The sequence below is a fragment of the Sardina pilchardus genome, chromosome 13 (genome assembly GCF_963854185.1).
Source record: "Sardina pilchardus chromosome 13, fSarPil1.1, whole genome shotgun sequence".
Classification (NCBI taxonomy): Eukaryota; Metazoa; Chordata; class Actinopteri; order Clupeiformes; family Clupeidae; genus Sardina; species Sardina pilchardus.
In genome coordinates this window covers 5,075,221-5,096,604 of record NC_085006.1, presented here as the reverse complement: position 1 = coordinate 5,096,604, position 21,384 = coordinate 5,075,221, and the positions used below count along the sequence as shown (strand labels likewise).

The window sequence follows — 21,384 nt, the reverse complement described above, 5'->3', positions numbered from 1 at the left end:
ATTGCAAGTAAATCCAAATAATTTCAGAGAAATAGAAAGAGCTCATTAATTTATTTCATAATATACAATTCTGTGCAATAGAAAGTTACAAATAATCTCATTATTAGTCATGCCACTACAATTCATGGGCATAGAGATATGAAAAGGCAATTTTATTTTTTATGTTGTAGTACACAATACATATCCACAGCATGCATGAGAAAGATGTGATGAGGGGCTGTCCAGTGTGTCTGGGTCTGACCTGGAGAGCACCACAGCCTGGAGTGGGGCCTGTGGAGAGCAAAGCTAATGGGTCAGGGCCCTTTATGGACTCTGTCCTGTCTAATGCCACGGTGAGAAAACCTATTGCCTTGAGATAGTGTTTATTGTTAATGACACTAAATTAAGAAATAGGCCCCAATAGGCCGTAGGTTCCACTGATTTTAGAGCAGCTATGGGCCGTTATTAGGCGCGAGGTGAAGCAGAGTTCTAAAACCAGTGGAACCTATGGACTCTTCTAAAACGGTTACTACATGTATCTGGCAAGATTTCATAAAATAAAGGCACAGCAACAAGAAATGTAATGATTTGTTGATCATAATTGTTCCACCAAAAAATATATTTCCTCAATATGAATGGTTGCCAAGTCAAGATGCAGCTACTCTAATTTTTGTATGAAGTTGTGGTATTGCAGTAGTGTAGAACGAAATGCAGTCAATGTGTATGTTTGTGTTGGATTTTACAATACCATCAAATGCATTTTAGCCATTCACAATCAAGGACCGGAACTATCCATTTCAGAATAAATGCTAAAAATCACATGTAATTAGAATTATGAATAAATAGCATATTCTAATGCTGAAAAACAAGCTGATTTCCTTAATACTTTTTTACATTGCAATCAATTCCAATTAAACAAATGAATGCAACACATGACAGAACTCTTAAGAATGAAAGAGCAGATAGTATAAGAAATTGGGACTAAATTACCCGCTACTGAGACCTCGGTGCTGTCTTCCCCATTAAGTGTTTCTTTGTGTTTTGCTCGGGCTTTACTACAATTATGTAACATTTTGGAGTGAAAATGCAAAGTAGTAATCCAAAACTCGATGCCAAAATGGCAAATATCTCAACAGCCACAGTAAATTTTCCAGGAGAGCTGACATAAGCAGGAATAAAAGTAATCCAGACTGCACAGAATATCAGCATGCTGAATGTGATGAATTTCGCCTCATTAAAGTTATCAGGTAGCTTACGAGCCAGAAAAGCCAGTATGAAACACAAGAGAGCAAGGAGTCCTATGTAACCTAATATGGCCCAGAATCCTATAGCTGAACCCACATCACACTCAAGAATGATTTTGTCTTTGAAAAGGTTCATATTCTTGTGAGGGAATGGAGGAGATATAGTTAACCAAAGGACACATATAAGTACTTGTATGAGAGTGAAGCCAAGAACACTGAGTCTCTGTTGCAGAGGCCCAAACCACTTCATGACATTACTGCTTGGAAGAGTGGCTCTGAAGGCCATTAACACCACTATTGTTTTCCCCAGAACACAGGAGATGCAGAGAACGAAGGTGATCCCAAACGCTGTGTGACGCAACATACAGGACCACTCAGATGGCCGACCAATGAAAGTAAGAGAACAAAGGAAGCACAGAGTCAGTGAGAAGAGCAGCAGGAAACTCAGCTCAGAGTTGTTGGCTTTTACTATGGGTGTGTCTCTGTGTATGTAGAACACAACTGCCACCGAAATAGTAATTAATGTTCCAAACAAGGAAAAAAATACAAGAACAATTCCCATGATTTCAGAGTAAGAAAGGAATTCAATATATTTTAACACACACTGATCCCTATTCTCATTTGACCAGTACTCCCCATCACAAGGTATGCAGTCATTAGAATCTGAAAAAATATTTAAAAAGATGATGTAATGTTTCCTGATATATACTGTACATGTCAAGATATATGTTATAGTTGGATTGAAATGGTATATACCTGTTTCATTGCTGATCTCTCCCTCTCCACATGGTATACAGTCATAGCAGCAGACAGGCCTGCCTTTCTGTGCAGCCTTCCTGGTGCCTGGAGGACAGCTCTCACTGCACACAGACACAGGCACCTTTTTGACACAGAGAGACAAAAATAACCATAATGAACTGCTGTCAAACATTAAACCATTAGTGGAATCCATAGTATTAGCAGATTCCTACTATTTTCATACAGTGATCTTGTTTGTTTTCATTATGCTTTACCTTTGATTGACCACCAGCCCATATCATGCCCTCTTGGTCCAGGATAAAACGCTGCTCTTGGGGCATTGATGTGTCATAGATTCCCACAGATTTGAAATGCAAAGTTCCGTCAGCTTCTGGCTGCCAGTTGACCAGCTCATACCTGGCTGCAGGGTCTCCCTTGGAGTCAAAGAAAATCTGCTCCCCAGTTTTAGAGGTGTAATTAACCTTCTTTAGATAACCAAGCACCTGTTGGTTGAAATTAAGTCAAAATCACATTGTTCAAACTTTAGAACTTTAGAAATATATATACTTTCTTAAATGCACCTTTTCAGGAACTAAAACACTTCTATGGGTTTCATTGGAGGCTGCTGCATCCATGAGAAGATTATGTAGAGAGTGTGCAATGGCATATGCAGCTGTGTAGACTTTATTGGAGATGCGCAGCTCAGATACATCAGTGTACTGATTCTGCAGAGTCTGTAAGCTCTCTGACCCTGTACACTGCAAGCCTCCAAAGGGGTGGTTTTCAAATGAGCACTGAAATGCTGTCTCCCAAAACTCTCTGAGTAACATGTTTTGTGGTGATTTTGAGGGATGCACATTGATGAGAAACTCCTTCAGGCCTTCCAGCTTTACATTTCCAATTGCAAACCCTACAGCACCTGTTAAGAATCTGTAGGCTTTTGTTTCTGATAGGCCCTTGGAAGTGATCCATGATTCACTGCCTACCCATTGCAACCCTGACACGTTATGTTGTGCCAGCTCATTCAAAAGCGGAATTATGTCCCCAAGTGCTAGAAATGCCACCACCACTTTGGCAGTGGCTGTTTTCATCACCTCGATGATCCTCAGTAATTCCTCTTTTGGATCCGTTCTGAAATAGGCTTCAGAATATTCTACACAAATACCGAGTTCTTTTGCAACCTCCACAAACGTGGCAATTCCATTATTCCCGTAATCACCCCTACTTCTGACAGCTCCGACCCAAGTCCAGCCAAATAGCTTGACCAGTTGTGCCAGTGCTCTGCTTTGATAGTAGTCACTGGGAATAGTTCTGAAAAAGGTTGGGAACCTCTTTGTGTTGCTGAGACAGGCACACGTGGCAAAGTGACTGACCTAGAAATGAGATTAAATGGAGAAAAGAAGGCTGAGTGAAAAACAATTCAGTTAAACTTTACAATGTTGCATAGCACCAAACCTTATATCATTTTTTACAGTCCTGTTGATATTCACGATTTTAAAAACATACAGTAATTGTAATATGTTACCACAGGAATACTGAAAGGTCCCACTGCAGATGACATGCCAATAGTGGGAGAAGAGCTAGACTCCCCAACAATGGCTTGAACAGCTGGTGGTCGCTGGCATGATTCTTCACTCAGTGTCTCTCCATAGCCATTCATCAAAGCCATAGCTGAACGGATTGCCAGGGAAATAGAGCCACAGGAGTCGTAGATTTTATATCCCAGAGTTGTGCCATGTAGGAGGTTTGTGTTGTTGTTTATTTCCTCTATCGCAAAAATAAGTGTCTGAGCAAACTGAAACTCACGTAGATTCAGTCTGTAACAATATTCATGATATGCAAAATACAAGGACTTGAGTAGTTGATAAGACCAACAGCATACGATTTTACAATAATTAAGACATTTGTGCCTCTTTCAAATGTAAGGTTATAACTCATTATCCATTCATGTTAAATTAAAAATAAATAAATTAGGCTCCTCTCTGTACAAACCTTATACAAGATGTAGGATCTGGCTCTGATGTGAAAGTATGAGACTTCATCAGTGGCTTTCTATGTATAGAAAAAACTGCCCCGATATTGATATCTCCCTCGGATGACAAGAGAGGCCGTGCTGGCTGGCCCAGCAGACTGCAGCTCTGCTGCATCAGTCCTTCAGCACACAAGCTCGCGAGAAGTAGAAGCAGAGGCGTCTGTATCATGACTATGAGGCACAGAATGGAGGCCAGTGAAGCGACAAGGTGAGGGACCCCCGTTTATAGTGATCAAGAGGCCCCCACAGGGACCAGTAGAGCAGAGGTCCTCCCAGAACTCTTCCAATAATACATGCTGAGAATTCAACCTGAGCATAGAGTAGCCTACTGGCTGATTTGATAACTTGTGTGTGTATCATGGCTAATTTAATTGCAGTGTGTATAAACTAGATCTGCCACATAGCAGTATGAAAAAAGACGTTTGTGCTTGTGTACAGTACATTACAGTATGTGAAGAAAATAAACTATGCCAGCGCAAGTAGCAAGGTTTGCATTCTTTCCCATTTCCCATACTATTATTGTTTAATAAAGCAATACATTATGTAAGGGATAATGGACGACACGATGGTCGGTTCACATAAATAAATGCACGATCGAGGTTGTGATACAGCCCGACGTGCAGAGGAGCCTTGTAACTGCATTTATTTATGTAAACCAACCACTGTGGTGTCTGTTATCCCGCTTATTCCACTGTTGCTACTTGTGTTGTGTTTATTTCCGGTTATAATTTAAACGTTTTAATTGCTAGAACTGTCTTGTTTGTGGAACTGCTTTTCCCCAACACACATCTACTATCTCTCAACTTGCAGGTCAAACTGTCATTGCTACGGCCAAAATACAGTCGTTAGTTCTAAATGGATGTCGTTAGTTAAGCAATAAACCCCGAGAGGCCGTTTGTTATGCTGTATAATCGAACAGCTAAGGGGCGTTGTTAGGCACGACACGAAGCTATTCTTCATTCTTTTATTTTACTTCATTTTTTGCCATGTGTAATGTATTGTTGAGAACTAGGGCTGAAATAAAAGATTAATAATTTTTCCGAAGATAGGTCCCATGGTGGCAAACCGAAAGGGCGGGACTTTCTTTCGGGTGTGGCTGCTGGCAATCACATTGGTTGCTGTTGCCTTGGACAGTTGGAAAAATGGCAGGACTGAGAGGTTCGATCAATTAATTTGGCTAAAAAGAACGGTTTAGAGAGCTTTGTAAGGAGTTGCTGTTGTTGCTGGTATATAAGACCTTTTATCAGGGGCCTACTTTCATGGAGTGCCAGTTCTAATATAAAGACAAGTACCTAGATAGCAAACTGTCTGACTTGTTAGCTATTTAGCATGCTAGTTCTGTCTCTCACACCGTCTCCACACATTACATGCTCTCGTTGTAGCCTGTGGTACGCACAGTGCGTAAGGTCGCACACCTGCAAGCACGCCTGATCTTTGCTCATTTGCATAACTGTAACTTGATAACCTTAATGCAAGCAATGCTGGCAAAGCAATGCTTCACCTCCATTATTCAGTTCAGCTGTGTATTCATGCCAAGTTGGCCTACCAAAACTTCACACATCTGCACAGTATTCCATTAGGATCCTAACAGCCAATCAAATTGCAGGATTCTGGGAGCCAATGAGATTGCTGGATTCCAACATCCAATCAAATTGCAGGATTCTGGGAGCTAATCAGATCACAAAATTCCAACAGCCAATCAGATTGTAGGACTCAGGGAGCCAATCAGATTGCATGATTCAAGTAGCCAATCAGATTACAGTATTCCAGCAGCCAATCAGATTGCAGGATTCCAACAGCCAGTCAGATTGCAGGATTCCAACAGCCAGTCAGATTGCAGGATTCCAACAGCCAATCAGATTGCAGGATTCCAGCAGCCAATCAGCTTGTGGTGTTAAAGGCCAATGTTAAGTCTGGGGAAATTTTAATTATTTTTTAATTAATAGCTAAAAAAGTGTTAAAGTTACAAAACTGAAAAATACATAGCAGCTATTTCCATTAGAAGACCTACGTTACAAAGTTTGAACGAAGTTTGTATGTTAAACGGTTCAAGCTGAATTGCATGCGGGAAAATGGTCAGCGGAATAATGATAAGAAGTTGAAGAAGCAGAGGAAAAACAGTACAGTGCATTTTCATGCACTGTAATAATATTAATACATTTTATTTAAAGCGCCTTTCATGACACCCAAGGTCACTTCAACATATTGTTAAAATTTAAATCATCTCATACAAATGAAAAAAATAAAAAATAAATAAAAGTCAGTCAGTCAGTCAGTTTATAAGCTTTCTTGAAAAACTGTCTGATGCAGTATGGTAGTGAATTCCACTGCTTGGGGCACTGCTCTCTCCCATTATACTGTTATTATTCTTTTTCTTTTGTCAACTCATTTTTAAAATGGAATAGCATTTTTAGTAGAATAGAATAGAATATATACTTTTTTGATCCCATGAGGGAAATTAGTTTCTCTGCATTTAACCCAATTTAACCGAAGTGAACACACACAGCGAACACACAGTGAGGTGAATCACACACTAACTCAGAGCAGTGAGCTGCCTGCCCAACCAGCGGCCCTTGGGGAGCAGTGAGGGGTTAAGTGCCTTGCTCAAGGGCACTTCAGCCGTGGACTGGTCAGGGATCGAACCGGCAACCCTACGGTTACAAGCCCGAAGCCCTAACCAGTAGGCCACGGCTGCCCACATTGCTCCAAAAAACATACTTTGAAAGTTGAAAATATTTTAACATTTTAAACAACCACTTTTATCAACTAGACTAATCAGTGAAGAAATGCAATTTGAGGAGGCATGAATATGCCATAGCCCCATGAATGTCAAATGGAGAAAAGACCTGGGCCCGTATTCACAAAGCATCTTATCTTACCACTAAGAGTACTCCTAAATCGCGCTAGAAGATTTTAGTTAGGAGTTTTCCCCTAAAAGTTATTCACAAAGCCTTTCAGACCTACTTTTAGTAAGGAGAAACGCCCACTCCTAAACTAAAAGTGAGTCTTCGTTGCTATGGTTGACGTCATTACTCATGCACGAGCTTGATGAAAGTGACCACCTTGATTGGCTGGTGATTATAACGCGGGAATGATGGCAAACCTCCCCTACAATGACGAGTTGAGTGACAGGTGTTAGGTCTTAGCTGGTGAGAATGCGTGCGCTATGTCGGACTGTGAAGGATGGAAGATGATGAATAAATAGGCATAGCCTTAATGAATAAAGAGTAAAGCAAGCCTAGGCTTAATGAAACACTATGGACTGGAGCAGTATCTTTGCAACATGTTTTAAATTAATCTGCATGAAAACACGTAGCCTATATTTGCAAAGAGGAGAAGCGATTTAATTTAATTAGGCACAATGAGACGTTACATTTAGTTTACATGCAATGGTGGTTTTGGTTGTCGGTGGCATTATTGCATTTGCATCCTTAGTTGCAATGCACATTTATTCCCTTGCATGACAGCGAGCTCCTGCACTGCACGGTCATTTCAAAACATCGCGACGTGAAATGCCACTAAAAGCGGGTTGTGAATAGGTCTTAGTGAGTTAGAAGTCCTCTCGAGTTCTTTTACACTGTCCTAGACTTAGGAGCTACTTTTAGGCTTAAAATGCTCTGTGAATAACTTTTAGTGAAAAAAATTAGGAGTCATAAAGTTAGGAGTGACACGCCCATTATTTTTAGGAGTTCCTCCCCAAATTCGCCAGTTAGGAGCTACTTTTAGCCCTAAAATTCTTTGTGAATACGGGCCCTGAGCATTTCATGTATTCAGTCTTCCCCTTTCAGATCAGGCATAGGTTCTTGCAAGGGTGCATCTTCTGGATTACACTGCTAGAGGGAGCTCTAATCTGGAGGGTTATATATATATATATATATATATATATATATCACAGCCATAAAGATTTGTACTATCATGCTTAGTGCTTGCAAATTAACTTTACTTTCCCTTGTTGAAACAGTCTGTGTTAATACCAGCTGTGCATGTCAAAAGTTATATATTTATTATTGACAGGGACTGGATTTCACCACATCACCACACATCACACTCTTTTCAGCCCATTCAATACAGAATGAGTAGCACTCATCTTACACTAGTTTACACATATGTCCTACATTTACCATACTCTTTGATCACCATCATGACTGGAAATCATTTCATTTATTTGTTTCATCACCTTTTCTGTCTATCTGTGTGACTAATTGGTGTCTATAGTCAGCATATTTGGTCATTGATAGTAATTGAGTAGTGAAAGTGTTACTGTTGGGCCCTGTATCTGGCAATACTGTACCTGCCTATTCAGAAAGCATCACTGAAGACTGAGCTATCCATTCTTTCTGAAGAAGTTATTGACTGCTCTATTAAATTAAAAGGACCACGACTCAGCTTTATGAGTAAATGTCACCCACTACAATTAAGCATGGGAAATAAATGAGTACTACTACTATTACTACTACTACTAATACTACTACTAATAATAGTAGTAGTGATAATAATAATGATAATTTTGATGATAATATTGATATATTTAAACTGTCAATTTGCAAGCTTTGAATACAGTACAACACAGTTAATGGATCTGACAGTTGTGTTGTGATGAAAAAAACATCTACAGGAATAGCCTCACATGACACAATTTCTAATAATATGGTGAGAATCAAATGTGATAAAAAAAAAATGACTATAGATTTATTGTGATGTTTTTAAAAGCACATTTTATTCCAATACATAATGCAATATTTCAACTTTTTCCACATAAGCAACCTACAACTAAATGTCGCACGGGCTACACAGTATACAATAAAACAAGGGTTGTACAGTCAGAAGGCTTTTGTTGACACTTTTCCCATAACATGCTTCTTTGTATTTTTCTCTGGTTTGAGTAGAATTATGTAACATTTTGGGATAAATATACAGAAAAGCATTCCATAACTAGATGCTAAAATGGCAAATATCTCAACAGCTACAGTAAATTTTCCAGGAGAGCTGACATAAGCAGGAATAAAAGTTATCCAGACAGCACAGAATATCAGCATACTGAATGTGATAAATTTGGCCTCATTAAAGTTATCAGGTAATTTGCGACCCAAAAAAGCCAATATGAAGCATAAGACAGCAAGGAGTCCGATATAGCCTAATATGGCCCAAAATCCTATAGCTGAACCCACATCACACTCAAGAATGATTTTATCTTTGTAGTGATGCATATTCTTATATGGGAATGGAGGAGATATAGTTAACCAAAGGATACATATTAGCACTTGTATGAGAGTGAAGCCAAGAACACTGAGTCTCTGTTGCAGAGGCCCAAACCACTTCATGACATTACTGCCTGGAAGAGTGGCTCTGAAGGCCATTAACACCACTATTGTTTTCCCCAGAACACAGGAGATACAGAGAACGAAGGTGATCCCAAACGCTGTGTGACGCAACATACAGGACCACTCAGAGGGCCGACCAATGAAAGTAAGAGAACAAAGGAAACACAGAGTCAGTGAGAAGAGCAGCAGGAAACTCAGCTCAGAGTTGTTGGCTCTAACAATAGGTGTTTGCCTGTAGTGGAAGAATACTAGGCCTATTGTGATTGTGAAACATCCACCAAACACAGAGAATGTCACTAGCAGTATCCCCATTAGTTCCTTAAAATGCAAGTATTCTGTATTTTTCAAATCACACTGAGTTCTTTCTTCATTTGACTTGAATTCAGGTGGACAGGACAAGCATGTGTCTGCATCTGAAAGGACAAACACATTGAATATGGGAAGGATGGCCACTTTTAGATATCTGATAAATGTGTTAAGTGTGATCTTCCCACTGAGTAACATGAATAGCATTAGAGTAAAGGTGAGGAGCTGTGCCATCTCACTTGTGGTGTTACTGAATTCACCGTCTGCACAGCGGATGCAGTCAAAGCAGCAGATGGGCTTCCCTTTTACAAAAGCCCTCCTAGTGCCAGGCAGACAGCTCTCACTGCAGATAGACCTTGGGACCTAAAGCGCAAGCATACCATATGTTTGATACATAAACTAGCATACATCTTACAGTATGTCTGAAGTGTCTCCCAGATAATTTACCTCCTGTTGGCCTCCAGCCCAAACTGCAGTGACACCATTTTCCATGAATTGCTGTCCTTCTTGTAGAGATGCATCATAAATGCCTATAGATTCAAAGGTGATAGTGTCAGCAGGGTTTATCTGCCAGTTCACGAGGGAATATCGAGCAGCTGGGTCCCCGTAGTGATCAAAAAACACCCTTTCCTTTTGCTTTGTTGTAAAATTCACCATGGTCAGATAATGCAAGACCTGCAATGTGATATAAAACACTCTTTCAATATATTATGTTCTTGGGGGGAAAGAAAAATCTTTGAAGTGAGTGGAAGTCACCAAACCTGCCATGGTTCAATTTGTTTTTTGTTTGCACAGGACTGATTTGCAAATGGTCCTCGATCATTCTCACATGCAAGGAGTTCATCTAGTGAGTGTGCCACAGCATATACAGCTTTGTAAATGTTGTTTAGGAGACTGGCATCTGACACGTCTGTGAAACGAGTGCGTGTGTCTCCCAGGGACTCCTCCCCTGTGCAGGCTTTGGCTGTGCTGTGTGAGTGAGGGTCAAAGCTGCACTCAAAGACACTTTCCCACATCTCCACAAGTCCCCGGTTTCCGGACTGCATTGAGGGACGGGCACCCAGCATAAACTCCTTCAGTCCAGGGATGACTGCATTGGGTACGGCAAAGCCCACTGCCCCGCCGACTACTGCATAGTTTGTCTGCGTGGCGACATATCTGTATGTGATCCAACCCTCACTGCCAACCCACTGAAAGCCAGTTACATTTTGGAGGAACAGTTCTTTAAGGAGAATGTCTAGATCATTGCCATCTGCAAAAGCCACAATAACTCTGGATGTAGAATGCTTGATGACATCGACCACCTCAAGAAACTTTTCATGTGGGTCAGTCCTATAGATAGCCAGAGAATATTCAACACAGACACCCTCTTTTTCAGCTGCATTGAGGAAAGTGGCCATTCCATCGTTTCCATAATCACTCCTGCTCCTGATGGCCCCTACCCAAGTCCAGCCAAAATGCTTGACCAACTTTGCCAGAGCCCTACTCTGGTAGTAGTCACTGGGAATAGTTCTGAAGAAGGAGGGGAACTCTTTCCTGTTACTCAGACATGCACATGTGGCTGAATGGCTCAGCTGCAGCAGAAGAAGCCAACAGGATGATAATTAATGTTCATTCTGATTAATAATATTAATACTCAAAAAAAGATAAAACCATGAAATTGAAAGACAAAAGGCATCAGTCATCAAAGGCAACATTCAGAGATCATACAAAAATATGTATTTCCAGGGTTTATTTGCCAATAAATTATTAATTTCAGGGGATGTAGGCAAATACTTTCGTCTATGCCCCTTATACAACCGCTTGTAATTCAGGATACACTCAAGTATATGCAAACTTGTTTGGAGGAAACAGAAAACAGTGGAACAGAAAATATATTCTGAAACATATTCACTTGAATCAGTATCAGACAGTTTCATCATGGATGTGACTGTTCCCTGCGGTCATTATGCTCACCACAGGAATGTGAAAGGGACCCATGGTCCTTGCAATGCCTATGGTTGCAGTGGACGTGGTTTCCCCTATGACTGCATGCACAGTATTAGGTGTGACACAGCTGTCTGACACTGGGCCATTCATCATGGCAAGAGAAGCCCCCACAGACAGGGGAATGCTGGGACAGGAGCCAAATATCTTATATCCCAGAGTGAAGTCTGGCAGGAACTCAGTCCTGTTGTTAATCTCCTCAATGGCAAAGATCATAGTCATGGCATATTGCAGCTCTCCAAGATCAAGTCTGAAAGAACAACACCAACATATTAGTACTATTTAACAAAATGTTAGACTTTGAAATACTTCCATATTATTTATTACAAATATGAAATGCTGTCATTATCTTACCCTTCACATCTTACATGTCCTGGGTTTACCTGAAGTGATGGATTCACACCTGTTGGATTTTGGTGAAATGAAAAAATGCCTCCTATGTTAATGTTGCCTTCTTTTGAAAAATGAAGGAGTTCTTGTGATCCATATAGTATGCATGTATGTGTTGCATCTAGCAATATAAGTACAATTGAGTAAGCTAACAACAACATTGCTTTCCCCCACAGTCTATATCTGTCAGACAACATCCAGTCAAACTGATGTTCTGGTTCTTATAGTAGATATTCCAGGACAAGGCGTGGAGAGCAGCAATTTTTTCAACCAATTGTGAGCATATTAATATTGATTGACAGAAAAATAGAGCAATCAGCTCCCATCTGTCCTCATGGGTTTCTCCTCTGCATTTTGTCTTGAAAGTTCAACGCAAGTCTCACATTTCTCAATAATTTTGATTTATTTATTTGTAAGACACTTTCCAAAGTATCATAATATAGGTGTGGGGCTCTGCTCTTGAGGTTATCAAGTGGAAACTGACATTCTTTGTCTACTCCTGTGATTTACAGTGATTCAGGCAGGGAAAATGAAAGGGACAGTTGCCATTACAGTGGTGGATGTCATCTTTAATAGTAGTTTAATGATAGTGGTAGTACTTCCTGAAAGTAGCTTGATGGAGTATTTGTATTGGATGTTTGCGTGGAACAGGTTACATAGACTTCACATGTGCTTTACCCATCACGTGTTTCTTTGTGTTCTTATCTGGTTTAAATATTATTATGTAACATTTAGGAAGAAATATGCAGAAAAGGAGACCAAAACTAGATGCCAAAATAGCAAATATCTCCACAGCCACTGTAAACTTTCCAGGAGAGCTAACATAAGCAGGAATAAAAGTGATCCAGACTGCACAGAATATCAGCATACTAAATGTAATGAATTTGGCTTCATTAAAATTATCTGGCAACTCTCGAGCCAAAAAAGCCAGTATGAAACATAACGCAGCAAGAAGTCCAATGTAACCTAGCACAGCCCAGAAACCCACTGCTGATCCAAGATCACATTCTAGAATGATTCTATCTTTGAAGTAAGTCATATTTTTGTATGGAACTGGAGGAGCAAGTGCTATCCATAGGACGCATATGATCACTTGCAGAAGTGTACAGCATAAGACACTCAGTCTCTGCAAGTGAAGTGAACACTGAGGAACCCCAGCACCAGGCACTGAGGCTTTAAAAGCCATGACCACTGTCATAGTCTTGGACAGGACACAGGACAGACAGAGAGCAAAGGTGATCCCAAACGCTGTGTGCCTCAGTCTGCAGGACCAGTCGGAGGGTTGGCCGATAAATGTGAGAGAACAAAGGAAGCAGAGGGTGAGAGAAAACAAAAGCAGAAAACTGAGCTCTGTGTTGCTGGCTTTAACCAGGGGTGTGTCGATGAAACAGAAGAACACAACTGCCACTATAATTGTGAAGCAGGCTCCTGCCAGAGAGAATGTTGTCAAGATTATTCCCATGTTTTCAGTGAAAGAGAGGAACTCCATGCGCTTTGAAGTGCAGCTGCTGTGGTCTTTATTTGACCAGTACTCCAGAGGACACTTTGTGCATTCTGTAGAATCTAAAACAACATACATACTTTGTTATTATACAATTCAGTCAATGTGCTCTTGCCTTGCATGTTCTGATCAGAAGGATTATCATAGATTAGTCTCACCCATCTTACTGCTGACCTCCCCTTCAGCACACTTCACACAGGAGAAACAGCACACAGGCCTCCCTCTGATCACAGCCTGGCGATAGCCTGGGAGGCAGCTCTCACTGCACACAGAGCTTGGTTTCTAGTGAACAGTTAAAAATCAAGTTTATGTTTAAAATATTTGATGGACACCTTTTTTTTTCTAGAACGACTAAAAAACATTTAATAGAGCAATAATAACCATGCTGAATTAAAGGGGAAATCTGTTGTAACATGGGTTTTAGATATGTCAAGTATGACCATAAGCTAGAGTCATGGACGAGGGGTGACCCTATCCAGACCGTGTGGTTGACGGAAGGAAGACTGTGGGCGTGAGCATTCGGGGGCCATGTACCATGGAGTACAACATACAATGGAGTAGACAATAGTACTTGAATATCAATAATTCGATATGATGCAATTCAAATAAGCTCACTGGCATGATGAATACTGATAGATTTTTTTTTTTTTAATCACCAAAGCATTGTGACACAAATCATACAAAAAGACAATATTGAATCTACATAATACTGTAGGCATTGTAGAACCTTCAAATGATGCAACATACAGTATAGCAGTTATTGGCAGTTTTTACTCATTCAGTCTGCATTGCACCTACTGAATTGTTGTTGCCAGCCCAAACAATATTGACATTGTTCATGGCAAATTGCTTGCCTTCTGGTCGTGTGGCATCGTATTCCCCGACAGTTACAAACACAGTGTCTTCTACCGCATTTTTCTGCCAGTTTACCAACTCGTATCTTGCTGCCGGATCTCCATCTTGATCAAAATAAACCATCTCTCCAGAGGGCATTGTAAAATTCACCCCTTGTAAATAATGTAATACCTGAATTTGGAGAATGTATTATTCATTATTTTGTTTTTGCTACTTTGGACTTTATTTGTCTTAAAATCACAAGTAATCTTACCTGACCTGGCCCTTTACTGTCTTTGAGAATACACTCTCTGCCCTCTGTAGGGCTTTGGCCATCTGTACATTCCAAAAGGTTCTGCATTGCATGAGCCACTGTGTATACTGCTTTATACACGTTATTGGAGATCCTAAGCTCTGACACATCAGTGTAAGGGTTTTTAAGCTCTGTCAGGTCTTCAGAACCTGAACATAGCCTCATACTTTTTGAATTGCCTTTTTCAGGCAACTGGCACTGGAATGCTGTCTCCCAGAACTCCCTCAGAATGGAGCTGGAAATGTTTTCAGATGGATTCACTTTCAAGAGGTATTCCTTCAGCCCAGGGATTTGTGACCTGCTTATTGTAAAGCCAATGGCTCCATTAATGATCCTGGCTGCCCTTCCAGTGGCCAGATGCCCAGCTGTGATCCAGGATTCACTCCCTATCCACTGCAGCCCAGTGACATTTTGAAGAATAGCCTCTTCCAGCAGGACCTCCATCTCACCCTGCGCCAGAAAGGCCACCAAAACACGAGCTGTGCCCGTTCTTATGATCTCTACCACACTGGCGATCCTCTCACGTGTGTTGGTCCTCTGAATGGCTCAATACATACTCCCTCTCGCTGTGCAGCCTCCACAAATGTGGCCATACCACTGTTTCCATAGTCATTATCACTTCTCACAGTCCCTACCCAGGTCCAGCCAAAGTGTTTAACTAGCTTGGCCAGAGCCCTGCTCTGATAGTAATCACTGGGAATGGTTCTGAAGAAGGAGGGGAACTCCTTTCTGTTACTTAGACAAGCACAAGTGGCAAAATGACTAATCTGTTGATGTTAAAATAAACACAATTGTAGTAATTGGATCACAGACAGCATTTCAGTTAAATGTGAAAAATGTAATATACTATGTAGTGGTAGTAGTGGTAGTAGTAGTAGAATGTATTTCGGATACATTACCACAGGGATTTTGAAGGGTCCAGTTGTTCTGGAGAGCACTATGCTTGAGGAGGACTCTGACTCTCCTATGATTGCATGCACTGCTGACTGCCCAGTGCATGATTCCCCGACTGTGAGGTCTTGTCCATTCATTAAAGCCATAGCTAATCTAATAGACAGTAAAGTTGAGCCACAGCTATCATATATTTTATAACCGATGGACACGTTTGGAAGTAAGCTGCTGCTATTATTGATCTCCTCAATGGCGAATATCATTGTCTGCGCAAAGCGGAATTCTCTGAAGTTTATGCTGGAAAGTAAAGCAGTATAAAAATCATGTTACATAATGTTGAAGCGTTGTAAATATGGCAGTGCAATATACATTCAAATTCCACACATTTAAATGCTAAATGCAAAAAAAGAACATTGTAAAAATATAGTCAAACCTAGAACATGTTATGGGATCTGGCTTTTCCATAAAAGTTATTAGTGGTTGGTTGATTTTGCTGTGAATTGAAAATGCTCCTCCGATAATCACATCTCCTTGCTTTGATAACAAAGGTCCTTCAGGCGTCCCCATTATGTGACAGACAGGCCTCTCTGCCTTAGCCATCAAGGTGAAGATCAGGAGTAATGCACAGATGGGCATCTCAGAGTAGAGTGAGCAGTTCACAAATGGTAAGGGGGCTGTCTGCAAGACCTTATAAAGTGCCCTCTTTGTTGATGTAACTCAGCTGAACCTCACCTGCTGATGACTTGGATTCCATTTAGAGTCATGGGTTATTATGTAAGGGATAATGTAACCTATTGTTGACTGGAAAATAAGTCCAGACAGGATCTTGAAGGGACTTATTTTACGATAACAATTCTGTGTCTAACCAGAAATGCAAGAATGTAGAAACATTTTTTTGAGGAAATCATAGAGAACTGTCACGCAACAAATGCTAACTATTGTTACAAACCAAGCTACAGCAATTAATTGTAGCTGTACAACATTTAGTTAACTCTTCACGTATGATGTCAGTGGCATGTCCATCGGTTGAATGAGAACCTTTATGAGAGTGGTTGGGAAAGGCTTTATGTAAGAATAAATTGTGTGAAGTTGGGTAATGTGAGCTTAACTGTTAACCATAACATTGCGAACACAAAATTAATCCAAAATGGGAGAAATCGAAACGGGTCTATCACATAGGCTTCTAAAGTCTGTATTGCCATTAACGTTTTGAAGCTATTAGGTTAGCTATAATACCCATAAACTAGCACACGTGCCATGTGGCGAAACAAAACTACATGCATTGGTCAAGCTTTTACAGTACAACCAAACTTGTCCAACATTTAGCAGTGGTGCTTGGAATCGGTCCGTTAACCAAAATCAGGTGGTCCTCCTGTATGATTCTCTTGATATACTTTGAGATCCAATCATAGCCAAACTTGGTACACACAATCACTACAACATGCAAATTGAATTTCATGACATTCCATCCATCGGGGAATCTCCAACAGACATACGTTTATCTAAAACTGCATCACATGAGAATGTGATACTTGGCTTTATTTGATGACATATACCCTAAATTGCAGTTGGTTCGCTCATCAATGGCTGAACTTCTACATCCACCATTGGTTAAGAGTGTTGTGAAACTGCTTGGACCCCAGCGATCACCATTTGTGGCAATAATATGTACTATTAATACCACTTAACATGGATTGTCATCAGTCAAACTGATTTTTAATTTACATTTAACTTACAGTACATTTTAAAGGGATATGATAGCCTTTAAAATGTACTGTAAGTTAAATGTAAATTAAAAATCAGTTTGACTAATTTATTTTTAAGTCTAGATGCTCTGATTGCAGGGTTGCAGCTTGAACTAAGCCAAATATATTTGTGGTGTGGATAAAACAAGACATTTCAGAATGTCATCTTGGGCTTTTAATAAACGCTGATAAACGTAAGAATCACAATAGGAAATTCAAGCTGTGGTATAATATACATATACATATAAAATTATTGACAGATCAATTATTGTTGTTGATTTACATTTGTTAACTCATAGTTCTAAACCTAAAAAAATAATTGATATAAGTCCTTGCAGATAATGCTTTTTTGTTCTAATAAGAGATCTTCCTTTTGTATTGCAGGCCCCTCCTCTTAGTACCGATAGTAGAAACTATTGTTCACATACACATTTTTTTATATATATATATATATATTAAAATGCAATGAAAGGTTTTGGATAAAATGTTAAAATGCTTCTCAGTGAGTGATAACCTTTTATCATATCCTGATTTTTTTGCCATAGAAGCAGAAGCTTAATGTTTTGCTTGTGTATGTGGAAGTGCTGAAACTTTAGAGTCATATTGAAGCTCATATTTATTGCATATGTTACACAAAATCATTCATCACAATCAACCTCCAGTATGAAATAAAATATCTAAAATGCATTTGAACAATTCCCCATTCATTGTGTGTATTACAGAGACTTAGAAGGCATTTTACCCATCATACTCTTCTTTGTGTTTAATTCAGGCCGTATTAGAATAATGTAACACTTTGGAGCAAATATACAAAGCAATAAACCAAAACTAGATGCTAAAATAGCAAATATCTCAACAGCTACAGTAAATTTTCCAGGAGAGCTGACATAAGCAGGAATAAAGGTGATCCAGACTGCACAGAATATCAGCATACTGAATGTGATGAATTTTGCCTCATTAAAGTTATCAGGTAATTTACGAGCCAGAAAAGCCAGTATGAAACATAAGAGAGCAAGGAGTCCTATGTAACCTAATATGGCCCAGAATCCTATAGCTGAACCCACATCACATTCAAGAATGATTTTGTCTTTGAAAAGGTTCATATTGTTGTATGGAAATGGAGGAGATATAGTTAACCAAAGGACACATATAAGCACTTGTATGATAGTGAAGCCAAGAACACTGAGTCTCTGTTGCAGAGGCCCAAACCACTTCATGATATTACTGCCTGGAAGAGTGGCTCTGAAGGCCATTAACACCACTATTGTTTTCCCCAGAACACAGGAGATGCAGAGAACGAAGGTGATCCCAAACGCTGTGTGACGCAACATACAGGACCACTCAGAGGGCCGACCAATGAAAGTAAGAGAACAAAGGAAACACAGAGTCAGTGAGAAGAGCAGCAGGAAACTCAGCTCAGAGTTGTTGGCTTTTACTATGGGTGTATCAATCTTTAACATAAAAATAATGGCTGTGATAACAGTTAAAAAGACACCAAACAAGGAAAAAAATACTAAGACTATTCCCATAATCTCTGTAAATAAGAGAAACTCGACAACTTTTAATACACATTTATCTCTGCCAGGATTTGGCCAGTATTGTTCTGGGCACAGTTCGCAGTTATTAGAATCTGTAAGAGAATTATGATCACTATGGTTAGAGATGCTTTCCCGCAGTATTGATACGGGTTATGTAAACCAGAGCTCAGACAGTGCATCTTGAACAGTGTTAAGACAACGCATAATGACTCACAGGTCAATTTTCTATGCACTTGATACTTTGTCTCTGAATTACCTGTTTCATTGCTGATCTCTCCCTCTCCACATGGTATACAGTCATAGCAGCAGACAGGCCTGCCTTTCTGTGCAGCCTTCCTAGTGCCTGGAGGACAGCTCTCACTGCACACAGACACAGGCCTCTGTGTGACAAATCACATTTCAGATACCAGCGTATGATGATAGAATATCCACACAATCACTCTAAAATCATTTCCCATCTTGAAATAACTTCACACACAGTTGATGTAATTATACAAGCTGTAACCTCCAAGTCATTTAAGCCCTTTTTGCCAGCCTGTTGAAAACAGACAGCTGTATATGAGGACACCCTTCTCCTCACATTAACATTACGTTTGATATTCGCTTTAGATGACCATACTAGGTTTTTATCGTGTTTTATTATTTGGCTGATGAGCGTACCTGCTTTGAACCCCCAGGCCACACCACGGTGTCCTCACTGAGGACAAAGCGGCGTCCTGCTGGCAGTGAGGCATCGTAGTAGCCCACAGGCTTAAATTGCACGGTTCCATCTGGCCCTTGATGCCAGTTCACCACCTCATACCTGGCGACGGCCGCACCTGTGCTGTCGAACCACACCTGCTCCTTGGTCTTTATAGTGAAATTGACTCTTTTCAGAGACTCAACCACCTGTGGTAAAAGAGACATGATATGCTACTTTTGTATGCAGTTGAAGTGTAGTCATAGCAGTATTTCTTTGCTTTTTTTGTCCTAGATGTACCTTCCAAGGCTCAGTTTGCAGTTCTTTGTTACATCCAACATGGGTCTTACATTGTAGAAGGCTATGCAGAGAATGTGCTATAGCATAAATGGCTTTATAGATGTTGCTTGAATATCTAAGTTCTGGCACATCCTCATTATAGTGCCTCCACTCAATAAGGTCTTGATGTTTGCTGCACAGATTCTCATCTCCTGATTTGTTGTTCTTGTGACACTGGAAAGACGTTTCCCAAAATTGTTTTATCACAAAATCATTAAAGCCGCTTATGTTGGCTTTCCCCACTGCGAAGCCAAGTGACCCACCCAAAACACTGAAGCTTGTTGGTGTAATCAGACTGTCAGCCGTAATCCAGGCCTCAACGCCAATCATTTGCAACCCGGTTATGTTTTGGAGAGTGAGCTGTTCCAGCAGATTATTCATCTCAACATGGGCTAGAAATGCCACTATCACTTTGGCAGTGCCCTCTCTGATAACATCCACAACCTTTAACAATTTATTAGGCTCTGTTCTGTGAAATTTTTCCGAGTATTCCACACATATGCCCTCCTCCTCTGCAGCATCCAGAAATATTGCCATCCCATTGTTGCCGTAGTCACTGTCACTGTTCACTGCGCCCACCCAGGTCCAGCCAAAGTGTTTGACCAGCTGAGCCAGGGCCCTGCTCTGGTAGTAGTCGCTGGCTATGGTTCTGAAGAAGGAGGGGAACTCTTTTCTACTGCTTAGACACTCGCACGTAGCAGAGTGGCTGATCTGACAGATACAAATGAATTTAAATGTTTATACTGTAGATAGATAAAATAAGGAAAGTCAAAGACACATTGATTGTTCACATTGAACTGCTACAATTATAACATAGATATTACCACAGGTATTTTGAAGGGTCCTGTTGTTCTAGAAAGCACAATAGTTGAGGAGGACTCCGATTCTCCTATAATGGCGTGGACAGCTGATTGTCCTGTACATGATTCCTCTGCTATGAGTCCATGGCCATTCATTAGAGCCATGGCAGCCCTCATAGATGACAGAGTTGAACCACAGTTGTCATAGATCCTATAACCGATGGTGACATTTGGAAGCAGAGTTCCACTTCTGTTGATTTCCTCAATGGTGAAAATCATAGTCTGAGCAAAACGAAATTCTCTGAGGTTCACGCTAGAAAAAGATAAATGGGGAAAAAACAGCTATAAATTTTTAGCATGAAAAATCATGGTGCATCCTCACGAGCACACTTGACATTTACAGACAGACAGATATTTTCAAACCATTCCAGATGTAACAAACCTAGAGCACGAAAGATGTTCTGGTCTTTTAGTAAAGGTTAACTGTGGCTGTGTGATTTTGCTGTGAATTGAAAATGCTCCGCCAATGGTCACATCCCCGTCCTTTGACAGCAGAGGTAACTCTGGAATCCCTCTCAGCCGGCAAACAGGCTTCTCTGCCTTCGCTAACAAGGCGCAGAACAGCAGCAGTGCACAGAGAGACATTCCAGAGAAATGTGTGGCCTGTTCAGTCATCGCAGCAACCCATTACTTTGTTGATTTCATCCATTATATAGTTCCACATGGACATCATCAGGGTATGAGAATA

At 40.4% G+C, this 21,384-nt stretch overlaps 3 protein-coding genes and 1 pseudogene across 3 annotated transcripts; all 4 read right to left on the bottom strand.

Annotated features, from left to right (window-relative positions):
- Nucleotides 1-972: 972 nt before the first annotated feature.
- Nucleotides 973-4,108, bottom strand: LOC134099429 (extracellular calcium-sensing receptor-like). Its single transcript, XM_062552301.1, has 6 exons — nucleotides 3,954-4,108; nucleotides 3,487-3,778; nucleotides 2,543-3,334; nucleotides 2,237-2,464; nucleotides 1,980-2,103; nucleotides 973-1,886 (listed from the first exon to the last, which is right to left on the bottom strand). The coding sequence occupies exons 1-6, from the start codon at nucleotides 4,106-4,108 to the stop codon at nucleotides 973-975; spliced, it is 2,505 nt and encodes an 834-aa protein (XP_062408285.1).
- Nucleotides 4,109-8,813: 4,705 nt separating this feature from the next.
- On the bottom strand, nucleotides 8,814-12,076 carry LOC134099464 (extracellular calcium-sensing receptor-like). The gene is made up of 6 exons (XM_062552341.1): nucleotides 11,961-12,076; nucleotides 11,577-11,856; nucleotides 10,382-11,194; nucleotides 10,068-10,295; nucleotides 9,860-9,983; nucleotides 8,814-9,727 (listed from the first exon to the last, which is right to left on the bottom strand). The coding sequence occupies exons 2-6, from the start codon at nucleotides 11,826-11,828 to the stop codon at nucleotides 8,814-8,816; spliced, it is 2,331 nt and encodes a 776-aa protein (XP_062408325.1). The 5' UTR covers nucleotides 11,829-11,856; nucleotides 11,961-12,076.
- Nucleotides 12,077-12,648: 572 nt separating this feature from the next.
- LOC134099452 (extracellular calcium-sensing receptor-like) lies at nucleotides 12,649-16,123 on the bottom strand (annotated as a pseudogene).
- A 1,873-nt stretch (nucleotides 16,124-17,996) lies between these two features.
- On the bottom strand, nucleotides 17,997-21,233 carry LOC134099441 (extracellular calcium-sensing receptor-like). The gene is made up of 6 exons (XM_062552315.1): nucleotides 21,079-21,233; nucleotides 20,661-20,949; nucleotides 19,798-20,547; nucleotides 19,479-19,706; nucleotides 19,075-19,198; nucleotides 17,997-18,910 (listed from the first exon to the last, which is right to left on the bottom strand). Exons 2-6 carry the CDS (start codon nucleotides 20,913-20,915, stop codon nucleotides 17,997-17,999), a joined length of 2,271 nt encoding a protein of 756 aa, XP_062408299.1. The 5' UTR covers nucleotides 20,916-20,949; nucleotides 21,079-21,233.
- Nucleotides 21,234-21,384: the final 151 nt, after the last annotated feature.